This window comes from Nipponia nippon, unplaced genomic scaffold (assembly GCF_047370975.1).
Source record: "Nipponia nippon isolate SJK-2023a ecotype South Korea unplaced genomic scaffold, ASM4737097v1 scaffold_9, whole genome shotgun sequence".
NCBI classification, from domain to species: domain Eukaryota; kingdom Metazoa; phylum Chordata; class Aves; order Pelecaniformes; family Threskiornithidae; genus Nipponia; species Nipponia nippon.
This window is the reverse complement of record NW_028262413.1, coordinates 47549781-47570408: the sequence shown is the minus strand read 5'-3', so window position 1 is coordinate 47570408 and position 20628 is coordinate 47549781. Positions and strand designations below refer to the sequence as shown.

Genomic DNA, 20628 nt, shown 5'->3' with positions numbered 1-20628 from the left:
CAATCACACAGATTAACAAATATCTGTTACTTGAGTCCATCCTCCTTTTCTGAGGATACACGATAAGGGCATGTATGCAGCCGTCGGTATTTACGATTGTAGGTATCCCATCCTGATAGGATTGCAGGGGAAATTAGCATAACATAAGGAGCTTTAACTTGAGATTTTGGGACTTTCAGGACACTTAAGTGTTCAGAAATTAAACTGGAACAGAGCTCATTTATGAAGTCTAGAACCAATATTTGATTTTCAAGCAACAAATGAAAGTTCAAAGATAATCAGGTCTGGGGTTTTATTATGACATGTTTTTTAAAAAAAAAAAAAAAAAGTAGAGGCAGCACTTAGGATTTTAGATAGTCTTATGAGTGGTTTTAGACTAAGCTAAGCAAAGCAGATTAGGACTTTCCAGAATCCCATCACTGGAAAAAAAAATAGTTGGAAATACATCCTGCAAGACTTACTGGCTGTTTTGTCCAAGGAAATACGATGAAGTCTGGGATTGCTCCCTTTCACACAGGCTGCCAAGTGCTGCCAGGAGACGCTCCCCTTCAGCACGCACCGCTTAAGAGCCTGCGCTCCGTGGTAAAGACATCTCAAGTGAATAAAGTCACAATTGTAGTGTAATTCTTTACAACTGCCATAAAAATGCTTCAGCTTTAAAATGTAAACTTGAGATGGGAAGGAAACATAAATTCTTAAAGAGTTACTAAATTATAGCTTTTCTTTCTCCAGTTTAACTGTTTTATCTGCATCTAGTATTGATGTCTGCATTATTGTGAAGAGCAGACCTGCTATTTTTAAAGAAATGGTTGAATGACACTGTAAAAACGTCAATTAGTAAAATATTAATGCAACTTGGGCGTTGAAAAGAGAGCTGCTTTTATGACTTTTAAAATCCGCAATAGAATTGATTATTTCAGCGGCGATCGCAGACAGGATCTTATCCGGCTGCCATCTCGTGGCAGCTGCTGGGATGGGCTGGTGCTGGCCCGGAAACTTAAGTTTTAGGGCCCTACAACTGGCCCTAACCTCTATCCTGCTGAATGTAAGATTGGAAGATGGTTAATGAAAACACTGTGGCTCTCATTTGAAAATAACACATAGAAAAGGCTACATTCTCTCTGGAGAAATCTTAAGACGCATATGTGAATGCAGAAGAATGCATCCCACCGAAAGCATCCCTCAAAGCCTTAACTAAATTGTAACAGCAGAGCTGACCGATGGGCTTCAGACACCTGCACTCGGCTCTTCCTAACCCCAAACCTGCCTGCGTGGCGGACGCTGGCTGGCAGCCCTGACACCATCCTCTGCAGGGTCTTTTTAAGCCACTGGACTGGAGCGGAGGGAGAATACCCACCTAAACCTTCCCAGCTCTATAATTCTCCTTTTGGTACGTTCTGCCTCATCTTTGCGCCCAAACTGAACTGAATCCAGTGTTCTCTCACTACTGCTGCAAGAGGTACAGGGCTGTGTGAGCTATCAGACCGATGAAGGTGACTTATGACCCCGCTTCTCCAAACTATCTGTCTACAAATCTATGGATGTAACTTAGTTTTTGCATTCAAGCCATCCCACTCAATTAAATGGACTGACTTAGGTGCAGCTCCTTGACAAGTTGGGATCTGAGCAGCATTCAGTCAATACTGTGCAAGATTTCACTTCGAAGGGTCAAGGCCTTGCCTTTACAGATCAGTCTTGGAAAAGAGAGTGGGAATCAGAAGCAATTCAGTCCATGTAACGCACCAACTTTTTTTCCTCCCCTTTTTCCTCCAAGACAGTGAAAACAGCGTTATCTCCATCTCCGTTTCCCTCGGGAGCAAATCATAAGATGCTTATAACCAAGGCAGGAATAGATTCCCGAGGCAAACAGAGAATTGTGTCAAGTCCCCAGCTTTCTCTGCCCCTCAGATCCCTGCTGGGGCGCTCCCAGCCAGGCAGCCGATGCATAACCCCGCGGGTACCTTCGCCGTGCTCAGCCCCAGGCTGGGCTCCGGGGTGGGCAGTGCAGAGAGCGATGCAGGCAATGGTAGGCTCTGCCTTGGCACCTTCCTCAGCTAACCCAGCACTGTGACTCCAATCTTAGCCTCAGTTATACACAAAATAAAGAATGAAATGCAAGAAATGAAGTATGATGTGCAGTAGACCGCAGGACAGAGGTGCGAAGACAATCAGCCAGGAGTTAGATCCTCCTACAGGCGCTACCCTCAATGCTGTTGGTTGTAAACTGCAACCTCCTCCAGTTCTATCATAATTTAAGGAAGAGCTACGTGTAGATGGAGGAGGATACAATCTGTAGATGCCTCTGAATTACTTGCTGTACGTAGAAGCAGCAGCAAACAGGCCAGCTAGGACTGCGCGCGCAGTGACAGACTGAAAAGCTCCCCCGTGAGGAGGAGGGAAAGGGAGCTGGGAGAGACTTGGGTACCGAGTAAAAGCACGTGGAAAGCCCAGTGGAAACAGGAGGCAACGTATCTTATATCTGAAAGGTTACGGCATCACCCAGCTCCTCCGGGCCTGAGGATAGCATCCCTCTTGTCACCCTTTGGTCAGTGTAGACCGCAAGAACTGCAGGAGAGTAAAGATACCACTGTGTCTGTGACGGGCACGAAGCTCTACAGCGACCCAAACAGAGATTACGTTCTCATTTCTGCATTCGCTCTGGCTTCCCACGGACACGTGCGTTTGACAGACGCGCGTTTTTCCTTATCCATCACGAGTCTCTTTGCTACTAGTGCTCCAAAGGGACACAGTGACGTGACAAAAGCATGTTGAAGGCAAATACTCACAAACAGTAGCAATCTTTAAAAATATAAGAAATACCCCATTGTTCATACCAAAATTAATTTTATGCTTATGACATAGATTTTTAAAGGCTTTCAGAGAAAGAGCCTGAAGCTCAAAGTACATGCATTTCTTTCCTCTGCTCTGAAGCCCCATTCGCACGAGCGCGCAGGGGGAGCACGTGTGAAGGTGTGGACTGCAGCATACAGCCGCTCAGTCCGCAAAGGCAGAAATACGTTTTCACTTATTTGGCCCTTCACATTTCTTAAGGAGTTGTATTTATGTAGCACGTAACTTCATGAACGTTTCAGGGATTTTTAAGTATTTAAATACTCAGACTGTATTGGTAACAGATGTTCAATGATATATTTAATTTTTAGTGTTACTGAAAATAACCATGTATCGGTTGATATTTTCTGTAAAATATAACTTTGCAAAGGTGCCTAAGTATACTGTACTTCCAGGAAACATATCTGAGCCTTTCAGCTACTGCATTAAAGTGGGCACTTCTGAAATTGGTGAGCGAATGTTCCGAGAGTCTAACAGGATTTCTTGTTTGCAAAAAAAAAAAAAAAAATAGCGCTTTCAGGAGCACAATCTTTTGTGTAATCTCTCTCTCACAAGACAGATGGCATCATTAATTGCCTCTACATCTAGTTAAAATTAAAAACCTGTGCTTAAATAATGTTGAAGTTGTGGTTCATGCTGACAAACACAGGACATATTAAGGTAGAATCAACTGGAAACAGGGGAAGAAACCCAAGAGAGAACAAACGGGAATAGCAAGAGACCACAAGAAACAGCGACTGTTTAATAGGCCCTTGTTCATGCCAGGAGATGTCACAACCGTAATAATCTAGGAAGCATTTCTGCGTTTTGGTGAACTCTGGGCTTGAGTAAAGCAATTGGCAAAACTCCCATTGACTTCAGTGGGTGAGAATGTCATCCCTTAATCTTTTTAAAGCACCTTTACATGGAAGTTGTCCAATATGGCTTATGCGCAGCTCTAATTACAACGCCTGTGTAAATACATTTTGGGAGTCAAATGTAACTGTGATCTGTATTTCAAAGCTAACATTATTCCAGTTCTCTGGTTTACCGCAGTCACCCTACAGTGGTATCAGTTACCAAAAGCCTGATTTCAAGCCTTCTCTGAGCTTAAAATGGAATATAATTATCATAGCCCTGCCAAAGAGCCAGCTTTTGCCAATAGATACCATATGCTAACTCTTTGGTTTTAAATACAAGCCCTGTGTTTAAAGCCTTTGTCGCACCGTCCAAGCTGTGATTTTCAGACGCTGAGGAGACACAGGCGCCCAAATGGATTTGAGTGCGTACAGTGACACCATCTTCTTAAGTCCAGCCACACTACATGGCCTGCCCCATGAAACACAGATATCTGCCCTTGTACAGTTAAACACTTCTTAAACAGTGAGGTTGTAGAAGAAAACAATGTCAAAAGAGCAAAAAACAAGGAGAGGCATTGGAAACACAAGAAATAATTGAGACTTGATGCTCAGATCTTGAATTAGCATCTGTATCCATATGCTAATTTTCAATTTGTGTAGTTGTACCCAGTAAGCTCAACAATACTCTTCATCACTAACCATAAGGATTTTATGTTCTTTAAAAATTATCTCATTTTCTTTAGTCTTCAAACGCAAGGCCACTACCAGAACATTCAATGCTCAATCTCTTCACCCAGATTTTACTTCATTTTGTTTTATTTTAGTCTGGCATTATGCTTTAGGTTTGTACACCTGTCAAATATATTAAACTCCCATGAGATTCCTAAATAAGTGGATAGAGAAGAGACCTTACTGGTGACCTTACAACAGGAGAGGCTGCAGGGGGGGTTCAGCTGGAGAACACGTGGGAACTTAACTTCAAGGCACAAATCTGTGGGAAGGCTGGCTCCGCTGTTTTTAAGCTCGTGAAAGTGTTTTTTATTTTTAAACAGAATGCAGTATTCCATAATGCCCTTCATTTGGTTTTTACAGTGTCTGAGTGGTGGAAGAATTTAGTAGATTACATTGTGACAAAGAAATCTGACCTTATAAATAAAACAAATGCCAGATTCCTCTAGCATAGAAACATGCAAGAGTAATACTTTGTTACAAACTATGATCAAGGCTGATCATCAACATTCATGCCAGGGATTAAATTGCCTTTTTAAATCCATTCTCTTACCTATTTGTTCCTTGGCACTGAAAGCGGCGTGTGTTGGGACAATATGCTCCATCATTTATAAGATCTGAAAGTTCAGTTACGCATTATAAGGGACAGTGGCCACCCCTCCTCTGCTTCCCTGCCATCCATCGTAGGCAACAGCAGATCCTGGAGTCAATACCCTCCCTGCTGTCTTGATTTATTATATTACTTTTTATGTTGTCAAAAGTTCTGATACAGCTGACTATGAGGTTTTGCTGATAGGCTTGTAACTCTGGCAGGGAGCACTGGGGGCACTTGAGTGGTTCTGATTTTACCTTTTGAAAAGACCCCATTACTCATCTACACCAAAGGCTCTCCTGGGCAGGATTCCAGGAGAAAGCCTTTATTTAGTCCCTTCCATTCTGCTCAGGTATGCCTGATCTAAGTCACGCAGCGCTCCAGCACTCCAAAACCGCACCGCCTTCCTAGCAGCCTTTTCCTTTCTAGGTAATTCAAGGTGTTCACCTTGGAATATCGTTCTTTAAAATGCTGTATTCTTCAGTCTAGACTCCCCAAAAGGCCACCCATCTCTTCCCACAGTAGTGCAACCTGTGCCTGCAGTTAATGTGCCCACAGTAAGATGTTTTCAGGACTGGAGGAAGCATGATATGCTGTCAGACACTACTGTAAAACTGAATTTCAGAAGGAGTCACACAGTACCTGGATCTGCTAATTTTCTACTAAAGTATTCTGCAGTACTCTAAAGCAAACAAACTACTGATTGTGTACACGTTTGCGCTGCAGCAGAAAGCTGTGCGTGGCCTCAGGCTGTAGGACGGGAGCTGGAGCGGTGTCCTGCACTGCTCTGCTCTTGACACCAGGCAGTAAATTCTTCTCTCAGACCAAGAGCAGAAGTGGTTTGAATGAGCGTATTTTCCTTTTCATTCGCAATGGCCTGATCCCCCACAGTCAGCTCTTCTGTACCTGAACCAAACAGTAACTCCTGACCCAGGGCTGTAACTTCTTGAGACACAACAACTAGACTGCTTTCCATTACCTCTCTCTACTTAAATTGGCCATTGCGACGTAAACCAAATTGTTCATCACTACCAGCCTTTTTGCTATAATAAATTGGCAATATTCCCTCTTCCTTAGATTCATCCTCAAACCTCACATCTGCATTCTCACAGACACTGGTTTACTCAAAAGAGTGCAATAATCCCTGTAATTATTTTTACAGAGCAAAATACAAGAGATTCAGAACATTTTGAAACTAAAATAATCTAATCATCCTAGCCATAAGACCATCATCTGTAATTACCAGCTTAATGCCGAATGCACTTATTTTGGGGAAAGAAAAGTCATTAAAAGAAATTAAAATATTTTCTTATCACTCAGCTTTGCAAGCAGCCCTACAGGCTTTGTTGGTTTGTTACTCTTCACGCTGATGAACAAGGTTACTCGGGTCCACCTGGCAGATCCAGTATAAATTTTATGCTATGGTCAGAATAACCATGTGCTTTACCTCCCTCCACACGCCTCACGGCTTAGAATTAAAGTTTGCTCAAAAGGGCAAAGCTTTCTCCCGATATCTGTTGGAATTGGGTAGGAAAACAGACATTTCTTCATCCCAGGGGAACAGCGTGAAGTAACATATCTGCCCCGCTCACCTGCTGCTCCATCGTTTGTGGATGGATGAAAGTCACAAAATCAACTGAGAAGTAGCCAAGCACTCCTTTAGATTTACAGGTTTCTCCAATTTTTAAGCAGAGTGAATTAAGAACGGCTGGATCGACAGAACATTGTGGAATGGTAGTGCCAGATGATCGCAAAGGACCGTCAGCATGGAGCTGGTCTCCAGATGACACTATTTTTATCTTGCCTGTTGGCTCTATCAGCATATCCACCGTAAGGTTTGTGACGTTTTCCGAGAGCGGGAAGGCTTCTATCACACCACCTAGTAAGAAATGAATTAGCTGTGAAGCTAGTAATCAAATTCACATGTGATGCTCTTCAGAGTGCACAGAATGAAACCATCCAGCTCCTATTGTGCTCAGACGTCGCAGGGAGGACTGCCATGGAGATACAGCAAGTAAATAAATGTAATGTGAGCAGCATAGCTAGAACCCATGAATCTCTTAGAAGAGAAAGAAGATATCTCATCTACTATAGCACCGTACAGTTCATTCCGTGCCTTTTGAGCTGCAGATGCTTTGCAAGCAGTTCCAAACTGGATATGTCACATCTGACTGGAGAAATATGCTCTTGGGTAGTTCATATTCATTGCTATGAATCCTGGGCTGTCCTACAGCCCAGCTGAATGGCAGGCCCAGAACAGCAGTGAAATGCAATGCTGGGACCTCAGGGGGAGCGGTGTCTCCTGCTGCGAACTCATCTTGGAGATTCCCATCCATACGATGGTCTGAGATAAGTAGCCTGCCTTTTGATAGGAACTTGGTATGTGAATGGGAAGGCTAGAAAAGCTGACAAAACTTCTAGAACGATTGTCCGTAGGAAAATCGCAAAGAAAACTGGTTGGCATTCTGGATTTGCCTTTTTACTGCATATAACGCCATAACTCGTTTAGTTAGGACAAACTAATATGTAATAAAAATCGGTACTATGTATGTTAACTGGCATTATTTTTCAAAAAAATGTTTTCAAAGCTTTGAGTCATCCTTGTCTCTTCCACAGATAAAGAAATGTATGAAACATATATATCCATTTTATATAATACAAAACGATAGCAGGGCAGAATCACCACAGAAATTTACTGCCACAAACACTGCATCTTTTCTGTCCAAAATTTGTCATACAAATATAGGCTGTTAACACGTCTGTGCGAAGCTCACGCACAGATACACCGATTTGCAGTGATTAGACAAGGGTTTTATCTGCACTGCTTCTTAGGGACAAACATGGGCTCACGTCTGAGCTCGAGGCCAGTTGGGTACTGGCCAGCTTTGATCCAGAGGTGCCGTGAGTGGTTTAACGCAGGAAGCCCTGCTGAGGACTCGGCACCACACGGACAAAGCTCTCCAGCTATCGGATTGGAACCGGTTCATATTCCTTTGGTTGGAGGGCAAGAAAGAGCACGGCAATGGTCTAACGAGGAGTCGGTGCCAGCATACTGCAAGGGGCAGTACGGCATCGCATTACTGATCCTCAGTGGCAACAGCACCTGCCTGGAAGGCAAAAAGCGGGGAGAAAGCTCAGCTTTTTTCCAAGCCAGCTAAAGGTGACGAGCACATTTGACTTTATGCAACGTATGTATGCAGCATCCAGCGCTTGCATATAGCTCCCTTCCTGGTCCTATGGGAGGGAAAAGCAAGTCTCGCAGATGTTTGCTCACCGCCACCTAACAAAGATGAAATATTCTCACGTTTACCTATGGGCAAACTCACGTGCTAACACGCCCTAAAGCCCTTTTGCCAAATGTGACAGCCTCCAGCACAGTAACCCAGGATTAAGGAGTTGGTGCTTATTGATTCAGAATCATGCGAGAAAGGTAATCCAGGATTAATATAGGTTAAATGCTTGGATAGGACATATGAATGATAGAATAGTTACCTATAATTCATTTGTAAATGAACATTTGAAGCATAATGGAGAAATAACAGGAGATAAATATTTAAATGGGCCCAAGATTAACAAGAATATGGCATACAATATGGTATAATTACTCCTTATAACACTTAACAGCGACTTTGCAGTCTTATTTACCTTGACTAAGAAATGTTTGGAGGAATTTTTCCCATGTAGGGAATCGTTTCTCATTGACTGGCTGTACGTGCTGTGCTAAAAGGCCCGGCAGCTCCTGGGAGATCTTCACCAAAGCTGGCTCCTGCAGAAACAAATTAAATAGAACCACAAGCAATTTTACTACAGAAATGAAAACTGTTTGTGGGGTGATTAAAAACCAGGCCTCCAACAGGCAAAAAAAAAAAAAAAAAATGTGGTTACTGTTTACCCACAGTCAGGAAGCCTTTTTTTAATTTTTCTACTTACTACTCTTCCCTCCTATTGAAAACTGTCCTTCTCTGAAAGACAATGCCTCCCCCCCTTCAGTATAACCTCTATTTCGTTATAATTTGTATCAATAATTTGACCTGGCAACTGAAAATGCTAAGCACTTGGTAACTGCTTCGGGATCAATACCAGCAGTCAATAACTTCTACAATGTTTATATTTTGAAACTGAGCCTATTGAAATAGTCACATATGACAGAAATAGTTTTGCTGATTCTGTCTTTAAGCTGTTATATCAACCCTAACATCCTTTAGTTATTAAAAACAAAAAAAAAGGAGGAATAATCAACCAGAAGCGTTTTGAAAGTGGGAGATACCCTTTTACACTCTCTGATCTGTAACATAAATTCACTAGTGTATTTGTGCCTCTATCTTTGGTAGAATTTCATTAGTCATACTATGGGAGATAAGCTAGCTTTTTCCTACTTTCAAATTCTGTACTATATTAACACACACACAAAACCACCCCATTAAATACCAAAGCTAACTGCATTGCTTTTACTGCTCAAAAATGTCCCAGAAGTACACACGCATATAAAGTGCAAGGACCCTGACTCTATTGCTTCAGGCTCCTTTTCTTGCTGCTTCATAAGCGTTCGCCTGCTTCCCCTGGGTCTCTTTGCTTCTGTTTTACATCCTCTCTATTCAGCATCCCGTGCTTCAGGAGATGACCAACTGTCCTCTGATCTTGGCAATGTCCTAAGCCGCCATCGTGTTATCTTGAGCTCTGGAGGAACATGATAAAACCTTATGGCTAACATCTAAGAATAGGAAAAAAAAAAAAAAAATATATATATATATATATATATCTATATATCTATTTTTCCAGACCAGTGAGTTTGAAGAGATGGGCTGTCATGAAGCACATGATGTGACGTAACCAAAAATACAAATTCAAAATCGGCTTACTGTGATTTATCTGCCAGAACGAGGAGAAGGAGAATGGGCCAATGACTAGGGTATGAACTTTGCGTATAGGAGACCTAGGTGTATTTTGGTCCCGAATGCAGTCTGCCTGTGAGACTTTGGGAAAGCGACTTTCTGCCTGTGCCTCAGCTGGCCAGCCACGAAAGGGGGACAATTGCTGTCCCCACCTCACAGGGAATTGAGAAAAAAATGCCTTTAAATATATTGAGATGCTTAGATAATGACGCTGATCTGGGCTATGTGGGCTCCTATCATATATGAAGGAGAGGAGTATGTTGCTGACTTTAAACATCTCGGAAAAAACATTAAAAAATGGTTTTAGTATATCAATATACTAAGCAGCATGACCTTAGCCTTATGGTAAAACGAAAGGACGAGGTAAAACGTGAGATCCAAGTTCAGAATTTACTCAGATTCAGGTCTTACACTGCTCATTTCCTTACAATCTATAAGGAGGAATTTAGGTTTTTGATAGCTCAGCTGACTAAAACAATAGCGCAGTGAGCAAATATCAGTTGGCCTTGTCTTGGTTTGTATTTGCGTTGAAATATCGCGAAGCCAAGAAGCCATGAGATCAGGTTGTTCGTTGCACGGTGAAAACAAACGCAGCTTTGGGGAGAGGATCCAAGCCACGATGGATGTCCTGGAGTTGCTGACCTACAAATCAGTTTGCGGCTGTCAGTGCGTTCAGCGATACCTCCGTCACACTGAGTCTCGTCCCTCAGATCTAACAACTTCGGGTATTGTGCAATTTAAAAAGAAATATAAAACCAACCAAACAAAAGAAGAGGTATGCAACGGCTGCCTGAAAGCTTTGATAAATTACCGGGGAAAAAACCAATAATCCCCGCTGGATGTGTAGAAGCATTTGAGAGTGCTGTGACTAAGCTTGTATAAGTAAAAATTAAACTATGGGCATGTGAACTGGGACACGATTTTCCATTGCAACAATTCTGAGGGACGTGAGGGCAACCGCGCCAGCTCCATGGAACAGCGCTGGGGAGAGCTGTATCTGCTTTTAGACGGAGTTGTTTTTGAGGCTCACACATGGCTGTGAAAGCAAGCCCCCTAAGCTGGGGGCAAAATCAAGAACTTCCAAACTTTGCAGTGCACCTGGCTCACAAATGGAGGCTGCTGGTAAGACGCAGAGACTCCACTCACCTCAATCTACACATACAGTAACGTCATACGCTACTACTCTCTGTCCATATGACGGACATTAGACAGGCAGGGCTGTTGTGGTACTGCCTCCACAGACCCAGCGCTGCTTGCTTAAATAAGGTCAAATAGCGTTTGAAGGGGACTGGAACACGGGATGAACTCCCAGCGTCTGCTAGGGCAACGCGGCTGCACGGTGCCCGGCTCAGGAGCATCTTGCAGGTCCAGGCACCCTCAGTACTCGCTGACCGTGAAGGATGCGTGCATCAAAACCAGCCGCCTTCCAGAAAGAAGACAGGGGCTTTTAAAGAAAGAACTAATTCAAGAAAACCTGAAAAATGTTCTTGTGAGATCAAACCCAACGTAACAGTGCTTTTAACAAGTAATCCCTAGATAATCAAGGTGTTCACAGAAGGGAGTCGGGCAACTGCTTTTTAAGGATCAGCACCTGGAATTCTAGTTGAAGTTTTTTTGCAGCTGTAAGCTCTAAAAAGGCAATAATCCTGATCATAGGGAGTTTTAGAAGGCAAATTCAAGCCCAGATCCAACATTCACTCATGAAGTCAAACCTTTTAAAAGGATCAGTGCTTGGTAGGCTAATTTCATTTAAATTGGACGGTATCTCCAGCAGAGCTTACCAATGTTTTATCTCTCGATGTGGCCCAAAACAATTCAGAATCGTAGGCTCAATGGAAACAGGGAGCATTCGTTCACGTCTTTCAGCTGATGTTTCTGAGTACCAGTAAAAAAGAAGCAGCCCAAATACTGTTTACGTCATGTAGAAATCTTTAAATCTATCCAAATCTGTTTTGCACCTTTTTATAACAATGAATAAGCATGAAAAAAAACCAAAACAACCCACATTTTCCCCCCTAAATATAAAATAATTTCTCACCCTTCTGCTAGCTGAATCTTGAAAGGCTTTCTTAGAATGGCAGATGCAACAAAAAATTAGGACAAAACGTGGCACGTGTTGAAAGCACTGGTAGGAAATCTACTCGGGACAGATCAGTCGGCAAAGAAAAGCCTGTTGAGAAGATAAGTAAATAAATAGAAAGAAGAAATAGACTTAGAAATAGGAAGAAAGACCTGGGGACAGAAAGAGGCTGCAGAGCAGAATGCGTGAGAAAGACCTAGGGCTTTTTAGCTAAAACTCAGATTGAAAGGAAATTATTTAGACCTTGCAAGCAAATAGAGTGAAGAAAGTAACTCCAAATAAGTAAAGCTGACTGGGCCAGAGAAGAATAAAAATCAGCAGACAGATCCTCAGCAAAACAAACTGCCACATCTCTGCCGAAGTCAATGAAGCTATGGCAATTTATGCCACTTCAACAGCACTATGACAATTCATACCGTTTATACAGTATATCCTTTCTACTGCGATCAGCGGAGCTCTGATAACTTATTCCAGCTGCCTTGGCATGAATTGGTCCAGCCGAGCTTATTCTCACGTTCTCGGCCACGCCAGCAAACACGGCGATACTGGAAGAGCCCAGTGACTGCTGTCTGACCGGCCAAGTAACTTTCATTATTTCCTATTTTGCAAACTAAACGGATTTGATATTTGTTCTAATTCAGACAGGTACATGCTGGCCAGAACCATAATCTGAACAAAACAATTTGAGAGGTTTATAAAAATGGAAATATTTTTGGAAGTGATACGCTGACTACCCTATCTACTTAAAGTTTGCAACCTGATTTAAAGCCAAGGCATTTAATTGTTAACTGCAAATTTTAAAATTAAAAAGTGCCAATTTTGCCTTCCACGAGCTGGAAAAGTATGTTCTGATAGAAGGTAACATCATGTAAAACAGCCATCATTACCAAGAAACACAAATGTTTTTCGTATGTAAAATTGCTTTGTAAAATATTTGCTCCATCTGCTGAAAGTAGCGAAGACAATTTTCCCTGATAGCTAATGGCCCATTTCAGCTGTATGGCAAGCGATTCACCGTGGCTGCGACTTGCATTAAGTAGAATGTCGAAAACGGCGCCCAGAATTCTCCACTTACGCAGTATTATCTGCTCACTGCTTCCCGAGAGCCCGTCCCTCGTTACCACGGCCTTCGCTTTGGATCAGCACACAGGACTAGGGTCGCTTTGACTCGAGAGGCTTTTTGTCAAACGGAGGCACATATGCTATGCTTCAGTACAAAAGCACAAAACAGCCACTTTCCTTGACTACAAGGAACAAGAAGGTTAGTTCTCTTTCAACTTTCCAGCACTTAAACTGCTGTTCCTTTTTTCACACCACATGGGGCCATGGTTTTCTCTTCTGGCTCATGCTGTCACTCTGCACGCTGAGGATTTCACTATATAAAGATCAAGCACTTCTTTTAATTCTGAATTCAACTACATACACATAAAAAAAAAAAAGGCAAAAAACCCCACTGGCCGAGTCAAAAAAAAAAAAAAAAAAAACAACCCTCCCAATGGCTTGCTTCTTTGTGTACTTTGCTGCTTACCATACCCCCCTTGAAAAGCCCGTGTTTACATTGTGCCCTGAACTACTTCAACATCTGCTAACAGACCAATAAAAAAATAAACAAACCAGGATTGTTTAGAAAGAGAGATCCTTTCTGTTGCCTCTGAACGCTCCTAAACTGGCAACGGCAATACGCTGCGAGATCCCTTTTCGCTGAAAACAATTTATGTGGGGAAATCAAATACAAAATCACTACAGCCCGTGCTACCAAAAATCAGACAGAAAGAGGACCTTGAAAGCTCTACGAGCTTGTCAGATAATTCGGCGTTTTACATGTAGCGTGGTAATTTGAGATTAGAACAATTTGATTAAATAGTTTTGCTTTCTCACTCCAAAAAAACGCTCCGTGTGCATTGCTATTTTATGCATAAAAGCACGTCTTTTGCGAGGTTGCAGCCTTCATTTTTCCAGATCCCCCACGTCTACCTTCAGAGCGAGGAAAACATAACATAATTGTCATAATCTTCAAAAATCTCTCTTTTCAAAAGAATCACATGCTTATTTCAAATGCAGCATTTGTAAGTTCAGGACATGGGGACGTTAATTCTCATTACCAAATGAGCTAAGTAATATTTGAGTCCATCTTTTCTGTATTTTAATTAGATCTCTGCAAATGCACAAACAATTCAGATGCCCTCAGATTAATAATATTTTCCTAATTAATTTATTTTTCTCTATCTCGGTCTCTAAAAATTCTGTTCACTTTTGTTCGCTTGCCCTCCTTTCCGGCTTGTATCTCTGAAGAAAGGATTCTAACGAATTCCAAAAAGAAAAAAGACATCATATAGATGATCCACAGTCACTTCCCTGGATTTTATCTAAATTGCTGAGCTGTAACGCTAAAGGAATTGTCAGACAAAACCTGCATTGCGTTTCACAAACAACACACAGTTAAACTTCTTCTGTTCTTAGAGTTGCCTATGTGTTACTTTTTGGATTTTAGCAAAATAAACATTTTTAAAATAATCCAAGCAGGCATTTTATTGGCTGCGATAACATTAACGGATTTCAGATTTCTTTAGTGCTCTTGCTTTATCCTCTCCTTCCACACTGTTATTGCTACAAACTGGCACTTAAATTCAATTGATTCAAAATATTCTGGATCCATATGGCCTAAAACCCTGGAGCTGAAGTTCTGATATTGCCTCACTGCTGTTTTCTAGCATTTGCCTCTACTCCAGTCCCCAGATGGTGGAAGTAACATTTAAACCTCCTTTTCTCTGCCTTGTACAATAGACCTTGGCACCATTTCAACTGTTTACTCCGGTAATTAACAGCACTGATACCACAACAATTACAACTCCTACAATCTTAACACAATAATGCTATGAATTAGTGAGAGCTAATGGCTGGAAGGTATAGTGGTTCCAGACTGCGAGATCTGTGCATTTTTAGAATAAAATAAAAGGTACAAACAGCACGCTTGCAGTAGACAATGATTACCTAGTAATTAGTTTACACAAAGCTTCCTATTTAATGGCAAAACGCTGTAATTAACGCGTGACAGAAAATCAAAGGGTACTTTGTAAGCATATGAAAAATTAACACTGCAGGCCTATAGCTTTATGTACTGATTAGAAGCATATTAAATCAATAGGACATACAAACCAACAGCTTGCATATCTGATTATTGCACGTCTTCGGAATGGATATCATGGCTTTAATTTAACCAAGGGATACAATTATCACGCTTTATTTTACTTGGGATTTAAGAATCACCTGAACCATCACCATGGCAGCTACGTAGATATATTAATAGGCTGAATAAGAGCACTACGGTCTGTTTGCAGATAGGGTGAATATTTAAACTATTTAGGATATATTGTTGACAAAGCACTGCCCACACTAGGAAACAACCTGCAACTGCCTTGCTTTCTCAGGAATCGAATCCTTTCTTAACTCGTTGGGTTCTTTCTCTTTTCCTATCAAACATCATACCAGTTAGAAGAAATTTTAAAAGCCTGTCAAAATGCTGTAAATGCATCTTCTGTCTATCTGTCAATGTTTCTGGCCCTCTTCAGGCTGAAAAAAGTACCACACCTGCAATGGCACCTGTGCGGCAAGAGCAGCAGCAAGGACTACTTGCTTAAGAACCCCCTCGGCAGACTTTAGGTGTTACACTAAGACCAATTCAGCTGCTCGCAATTTATTCCGGTTTCAGTAATATTTGTAGCGTTGCCCCAGAACAAAGCTGGTGGAGTTACAGGAGGTGATCAGAGGGGTGAAAATGGGCAGCAGAAAGGAAAAAAGCGGCGTTAGGAAGCTATACCGCGTTCAAAGACAGTCAGCAAGGCTAGTGTGCTGGCGATGCCGTGTTTCTAAAATGACGTCTCTGACAGAATTATGGTAGGTTTTATTTTGACCTGTTCATAAACATATGCTCTTTACTCTGAACTCCTTACTTAAGTAAAGAAGCAAGAGGTGGTATGTAAGCTTCAGGTTTCTTATAGTGAACGCAATTCACTCAACCGGTTAAAAATCTCACCGCTATTCCTGATTTTCAGATAATCACAAAGGTTATCTAATTACTTGTTGCAGGACTTCTGAAAGCTGACCAAAAAAATTCAAAGGAACAGCCAGCATTTTGCAGCATTTTATCTCGGCCTTTGAAACTGTCATTTGCCAACCGCAATCAGTGCAAAAATCCAGCAATCACCAGCGTCTGAATATTGCTTTATGCAACTCAGACCCAAAGTCGCATTTTCCGGATTTGTCACCTTTTGAAAAGATTTTGATTTCCTCTTACACATGTTAGTGAATTAACCAAGATATAGCCTACAAGGAAAAGAAACCGTCACAAAATACTGTGCCGCACTGGAGGCAGTAACATTCAAACACTCTAACGTTTAAAACAGTAGGCTGCCCAAGCACATTAAATAGCTTTTTTCTTCTACAGCGGATATCTAATGGAGAGTTTTGAAATGGTTGTGTAGCTATGGCCAATTATAATGGCTTATTGAGAGAATAGCTGTTGCTTGGTTTTCTGTGTCTTGTTCTAGTCTTGCATTTTCAGCTCTTCTTTATCCCCACATTTATCCCTTTTTTTGTCTTCCGCCTGATCTTCGTTATCTTTAGGATTGCTGATAGGTGAACTCACATTATGTTGCTGGTCCTGGTGGTTAATTAAGAGTTACAGTGTAATAAAAGTTAATTCTAAAATTAATTTGACTATTAATTTAATCTAGTGATTTAGATACTATTTAGAGTTCTATAGTTAGACAAGAGGGCAGGATCTCTGCGTACTCCTGTGTTATTTTAGGTAAAAGGGGGACTGTTAAAAGGACAAAAAAGGCAACACTAACAGAAGGCGATGTTATCCCTCCTCTCAAAGGGAAGAGGACCGCACACGTTGTGAGGGTTTGGGGTGGCAGTTTGAGGCCCAAGATTTGAAGTCAGAGACCAGGAGGCATCGCAGACTTTGGCAGCCTGGTGTCTGTTCAAAAACAAACAAAAGGCACGACGTGTACGTTGTAGTCCACTTCAGCCTGAATTCTGAGTGGGCATCTCTGCGTCTTTCTTGCAGGTCATGAAAGTATGGCTGAGGAAGGTCTATACGTTAGCCCCGCATCTCGTCTCTGACAGCGGTCACAAGTGGGTGCCCAGGGAAGTATGAAAGCCGAGCAAGCACATCCATTCCTCAGGTACTCTCCCAGCCTCCGACAACTTGCAGCTCAGAATCCCTCTAAGCCAGAGACTGCATCAGCGACAATAGTTAATAGCTTTCTCTTCCGTGGATTTACAGTCTCCCAGCAAGGGTCCATATAAGTATAGGTGAGATTTTCCAAAAACTGAACTGCTGACTTTCAACAGGAGCGAGGTACCCAGCTTCCTAACACACTTTGGAATACGCTAGGTTAATAACTATTATGGATTTCTTTCTCTAGATATTCCAGACAGGCCCTCGTGCAATTGTCCTGTTGTTTTTTCACTTACTCTAGCAGTAGCAGAACCACGTTTTTCGCTATGCACTGACTAACTGAAACCTGAATTGGTACAGAATATAGGTTGGAAAATCATGATAGAATGGCATAAGAGCATTTTACACAGCACATGTGCCTTACGTGCATATATTAAACAGTTAAAAATCTGTTAATTTATTTGCTCCCTGCAATAGTCATTCACGTTGCAAGATACAATCAAACTGCTGCGGTGTCTCAGTACTTACTGGTGTTTTTGCACGTAACTGGGGCCAGATCCTGGTATTCTTTTTCGCACTGGAGAATGTCTCCACAAATGGCCTCACGATTGCCAGATGTGCACTTCTGGAGGCTGCAGTTCTCTTGATACTGAATATCATTAGAATCCGGGCCTCAGGATGACATTTTTTATATGCTGCCGGACTTCAGCAGTGCACAGTAGGATGAAGGCCTTACAGAGACATTCAGCACAGTTTGTGAATTCTGCCCTTTATGCAGTAGCAAAATAATTGTTCGGATAACTCGGATGCTGCATTAAGTTAACAAGGTAAAATACATCGATAATCCTGTCCTGCACTTTTGTTGGCCCAATGTTATGTTTGAAATGAGGCATCTAAAATCAGTCTCATTTTTAGACGGAATAGATTTTTACACAGTTCAAACTCACAAACTACATTATTTTTAATCTGTTGCCTACTACATACCAATGAGGAAAATCTGGGTATCGTGTCTTAAACTGCTATGCAAATGATGCCATTTGTAAGTATTACCATAATTTAGTGCTTACAGTCATATTCTCATTTCTAATAATTCTACCAGAATGGAGAGTCTTTTCACTGTACTCTTAGCCTGCAGGATAGTCTTTCATCAAGAAGCTGAATTTTTTAATAACCTGCCAGCATACGTTTTGTCTGTGGCAGCCTATGCCGATGACACAATGTCTTCATTATCAAAAGAAACAGGTCCACATACTGTAATAGGACATTAAAGCATGCCTGTGCTCATAAACTAATGCTTTGATGTTTAAATGTGTATCATTACAATGGTATTCCTTAACAAAGGATGATTTTAATCCTCTGCTCTCAATGGTAATACTCAGTGGAGACCGCAATTCATTATATATAAAAAAGGTCTCCCGTTCTACAAAAGAGAGCTAAACTCAGAAGGCAGAAAAATTTGCACGCACATTCAAACAAGACGTTCAAAAGGGCAGCAAGTTTCACACTTTGCCAAAGCCCGCTTTAATACTGGTCTGGATTTATGGAAGCTTTCCTGCTGACTTTAGGAAATCAGCTCAATTACATTACTCTGTACGTATTTTCCAGCTTCCAACAAACGTTTACGTTTAAGGGCTTCTGACGGGTTGATTCCTGGTTGCGTCAAAGCTTAACGTAAATGCCGTATAGAAGGGAAACCCAAGCCAGTTATCACTGTGTCCTTTACGCAGAGTCACTGAGCCATGGAAGAATTGAAAGGGCACAGAAACAGGAACGCTAACCCTAGGTCATACCACTCATTCGGGGAATTTATATCAGCCAGGAGCTAGCCTTGGTGAATCGTGTCCTCTGCCCCACTGCCCCAGACGGTGGGGCAGGATCTGGACACGTCGGTAGCTTTATGGCCCGGAGAGCTCAGCGGCCCGGCGACGCTTCCACGGGGGCGGCTCTCCAGTCCTCTACCTTCTACCGCTTGACGTGCGCAGTGAGGGATCTTCAGCAGATCCAAGAAATTAGCCCTTCAGCTTTGTATGAGAAGCTCTATTTTATAATGTGGAATTATTTCGTAGTTGTCAAATGCAACAGAACGGTAATCAGCACAATTTGAAATGTTAATACACAATATAATTCAATCAAACAAAAATTTCAAAACAGTTTTGATTGAATTAAAAAAATCAAAAGGGCTGTAATGAGTAGTTTATGTAAATTAAACAATTCTTTCTGGATACATTCCTTCTGGCTTTAAAACCATTACATTAGGAATGAATTTGGCACAATATACAGAAATATCAAATGCTTATTGAAATTAACACATTTAAATACCAATGAATATTTAAACTACAAATAGTTCTCTGAATGCCAGAACTAATGAAGTCTAGTTTCATATGGATTTTTCTGCGGTTGAAATGTATCATCTCACAGCCTCTCTCAGTCATGTGGATTCGTAGGAATCCAGTAGTGCATGAGTTCATGCTATACTGTTTCCCTCGGTTAAGTATTTATAAGATCTCTCTCCTTACCTAAACACCCACCGTAACGAAATGTGCGGGAGTCTAATGATCTCCGAGACCTGAAGTGTTCTGTCTTACACAGCTGAAAATAGCTAACAGGTTTAAAAGTTATTAGTGAGGAAAAACGTACAGAAAAAATAATCCTTAGAAAACCAGATTAAAAAGTAATCAGTTTGTACGTGGTTTCAAGTTGATTAGTATTGTTCAAGAATATTAGTCCAACTCTTTCATTCCAATAATTCCACGTTTCTGGGTAGATGTAAGGGTCTACCACCCAGATCCTTTCATTTATACATGTCCTCACTTGGGATGAAAAACAGTGTGTAAAATTTGCACATTACTGCATATGAATGAAGTGTTAAGACACCCAGCTTATTCCACAGTTGGATGCCAGGCATTCATTTATATTTTGGAATATTTAACTGTTTTATTGGAATTACTGTTATTTATTGCTTAGTAGAAGCTAGTCTGGACTCTGCAATACCAACTCTTACCAAAGTCTTAAAGTGAAAGCTCAGAGAAAAGATTTACCGTGCAGAACCACCCCGGCGGGCTATTAAAAAGCCAGGGCAACAAGCAAGACGCCCTCCTCCTCCGTTACTTACGTGTGCCCACTTCTTACTCCATCTCTCAGGGCCGTGTCTCTGACGTTCCTTTTGCACCCAGGGGTAGCATTTCAAATGCAAAATAACATCGCAATAGGCAGTGCCGTTCCCTCCAGCTTCATCGTTCACTTTGAACAACCAGCGCCGCACTTCCATGTTGTCAACGATGAGCTGGCTGAGAACACCGATCATCTGTGGAGCAACGACACAAAGGTGTTTTGCACCATGACAATATTAAATTGTTCCTCCACTCAGAATTCCAGGTCTCAGATATTTGGACTTGAAATTTATTTCCTAAATATGGTTTCTTAGAGATGCTTGTGTTGTTACAGCTATCTTGGATACGTAG

General features: G+C 41.6%; 1 protein-coding gene across 1 annotated transcript in view; it reads right to left on the bottom strand.

The window, feature by feature from the left end:
* IQCH (IQ motif containing H) overlaps positions 1–20628 on the bottom strand; it is a 71681-nt gene that overhangs the window by 14717 nt on the left and 36336 nt on the right. Inside the window, exons 14-16 of the mRNA XM_087745458.1 lie at positions 20280–20471; positions 8656–8776; positions 6603–6889 (exon numbers count right to left, since the gene is read on the bottom strand). Of these exons, the coding sequence (XP_087601584.1) occupies positions 6603–6889; positions 8656–8776; positions 20280–20471 (600 nt within the window). The remainder of the gene's footprint in view (positions 1–6602; positions 6890–8655; positions 8777–20279; positions 20472–20628) is intronic.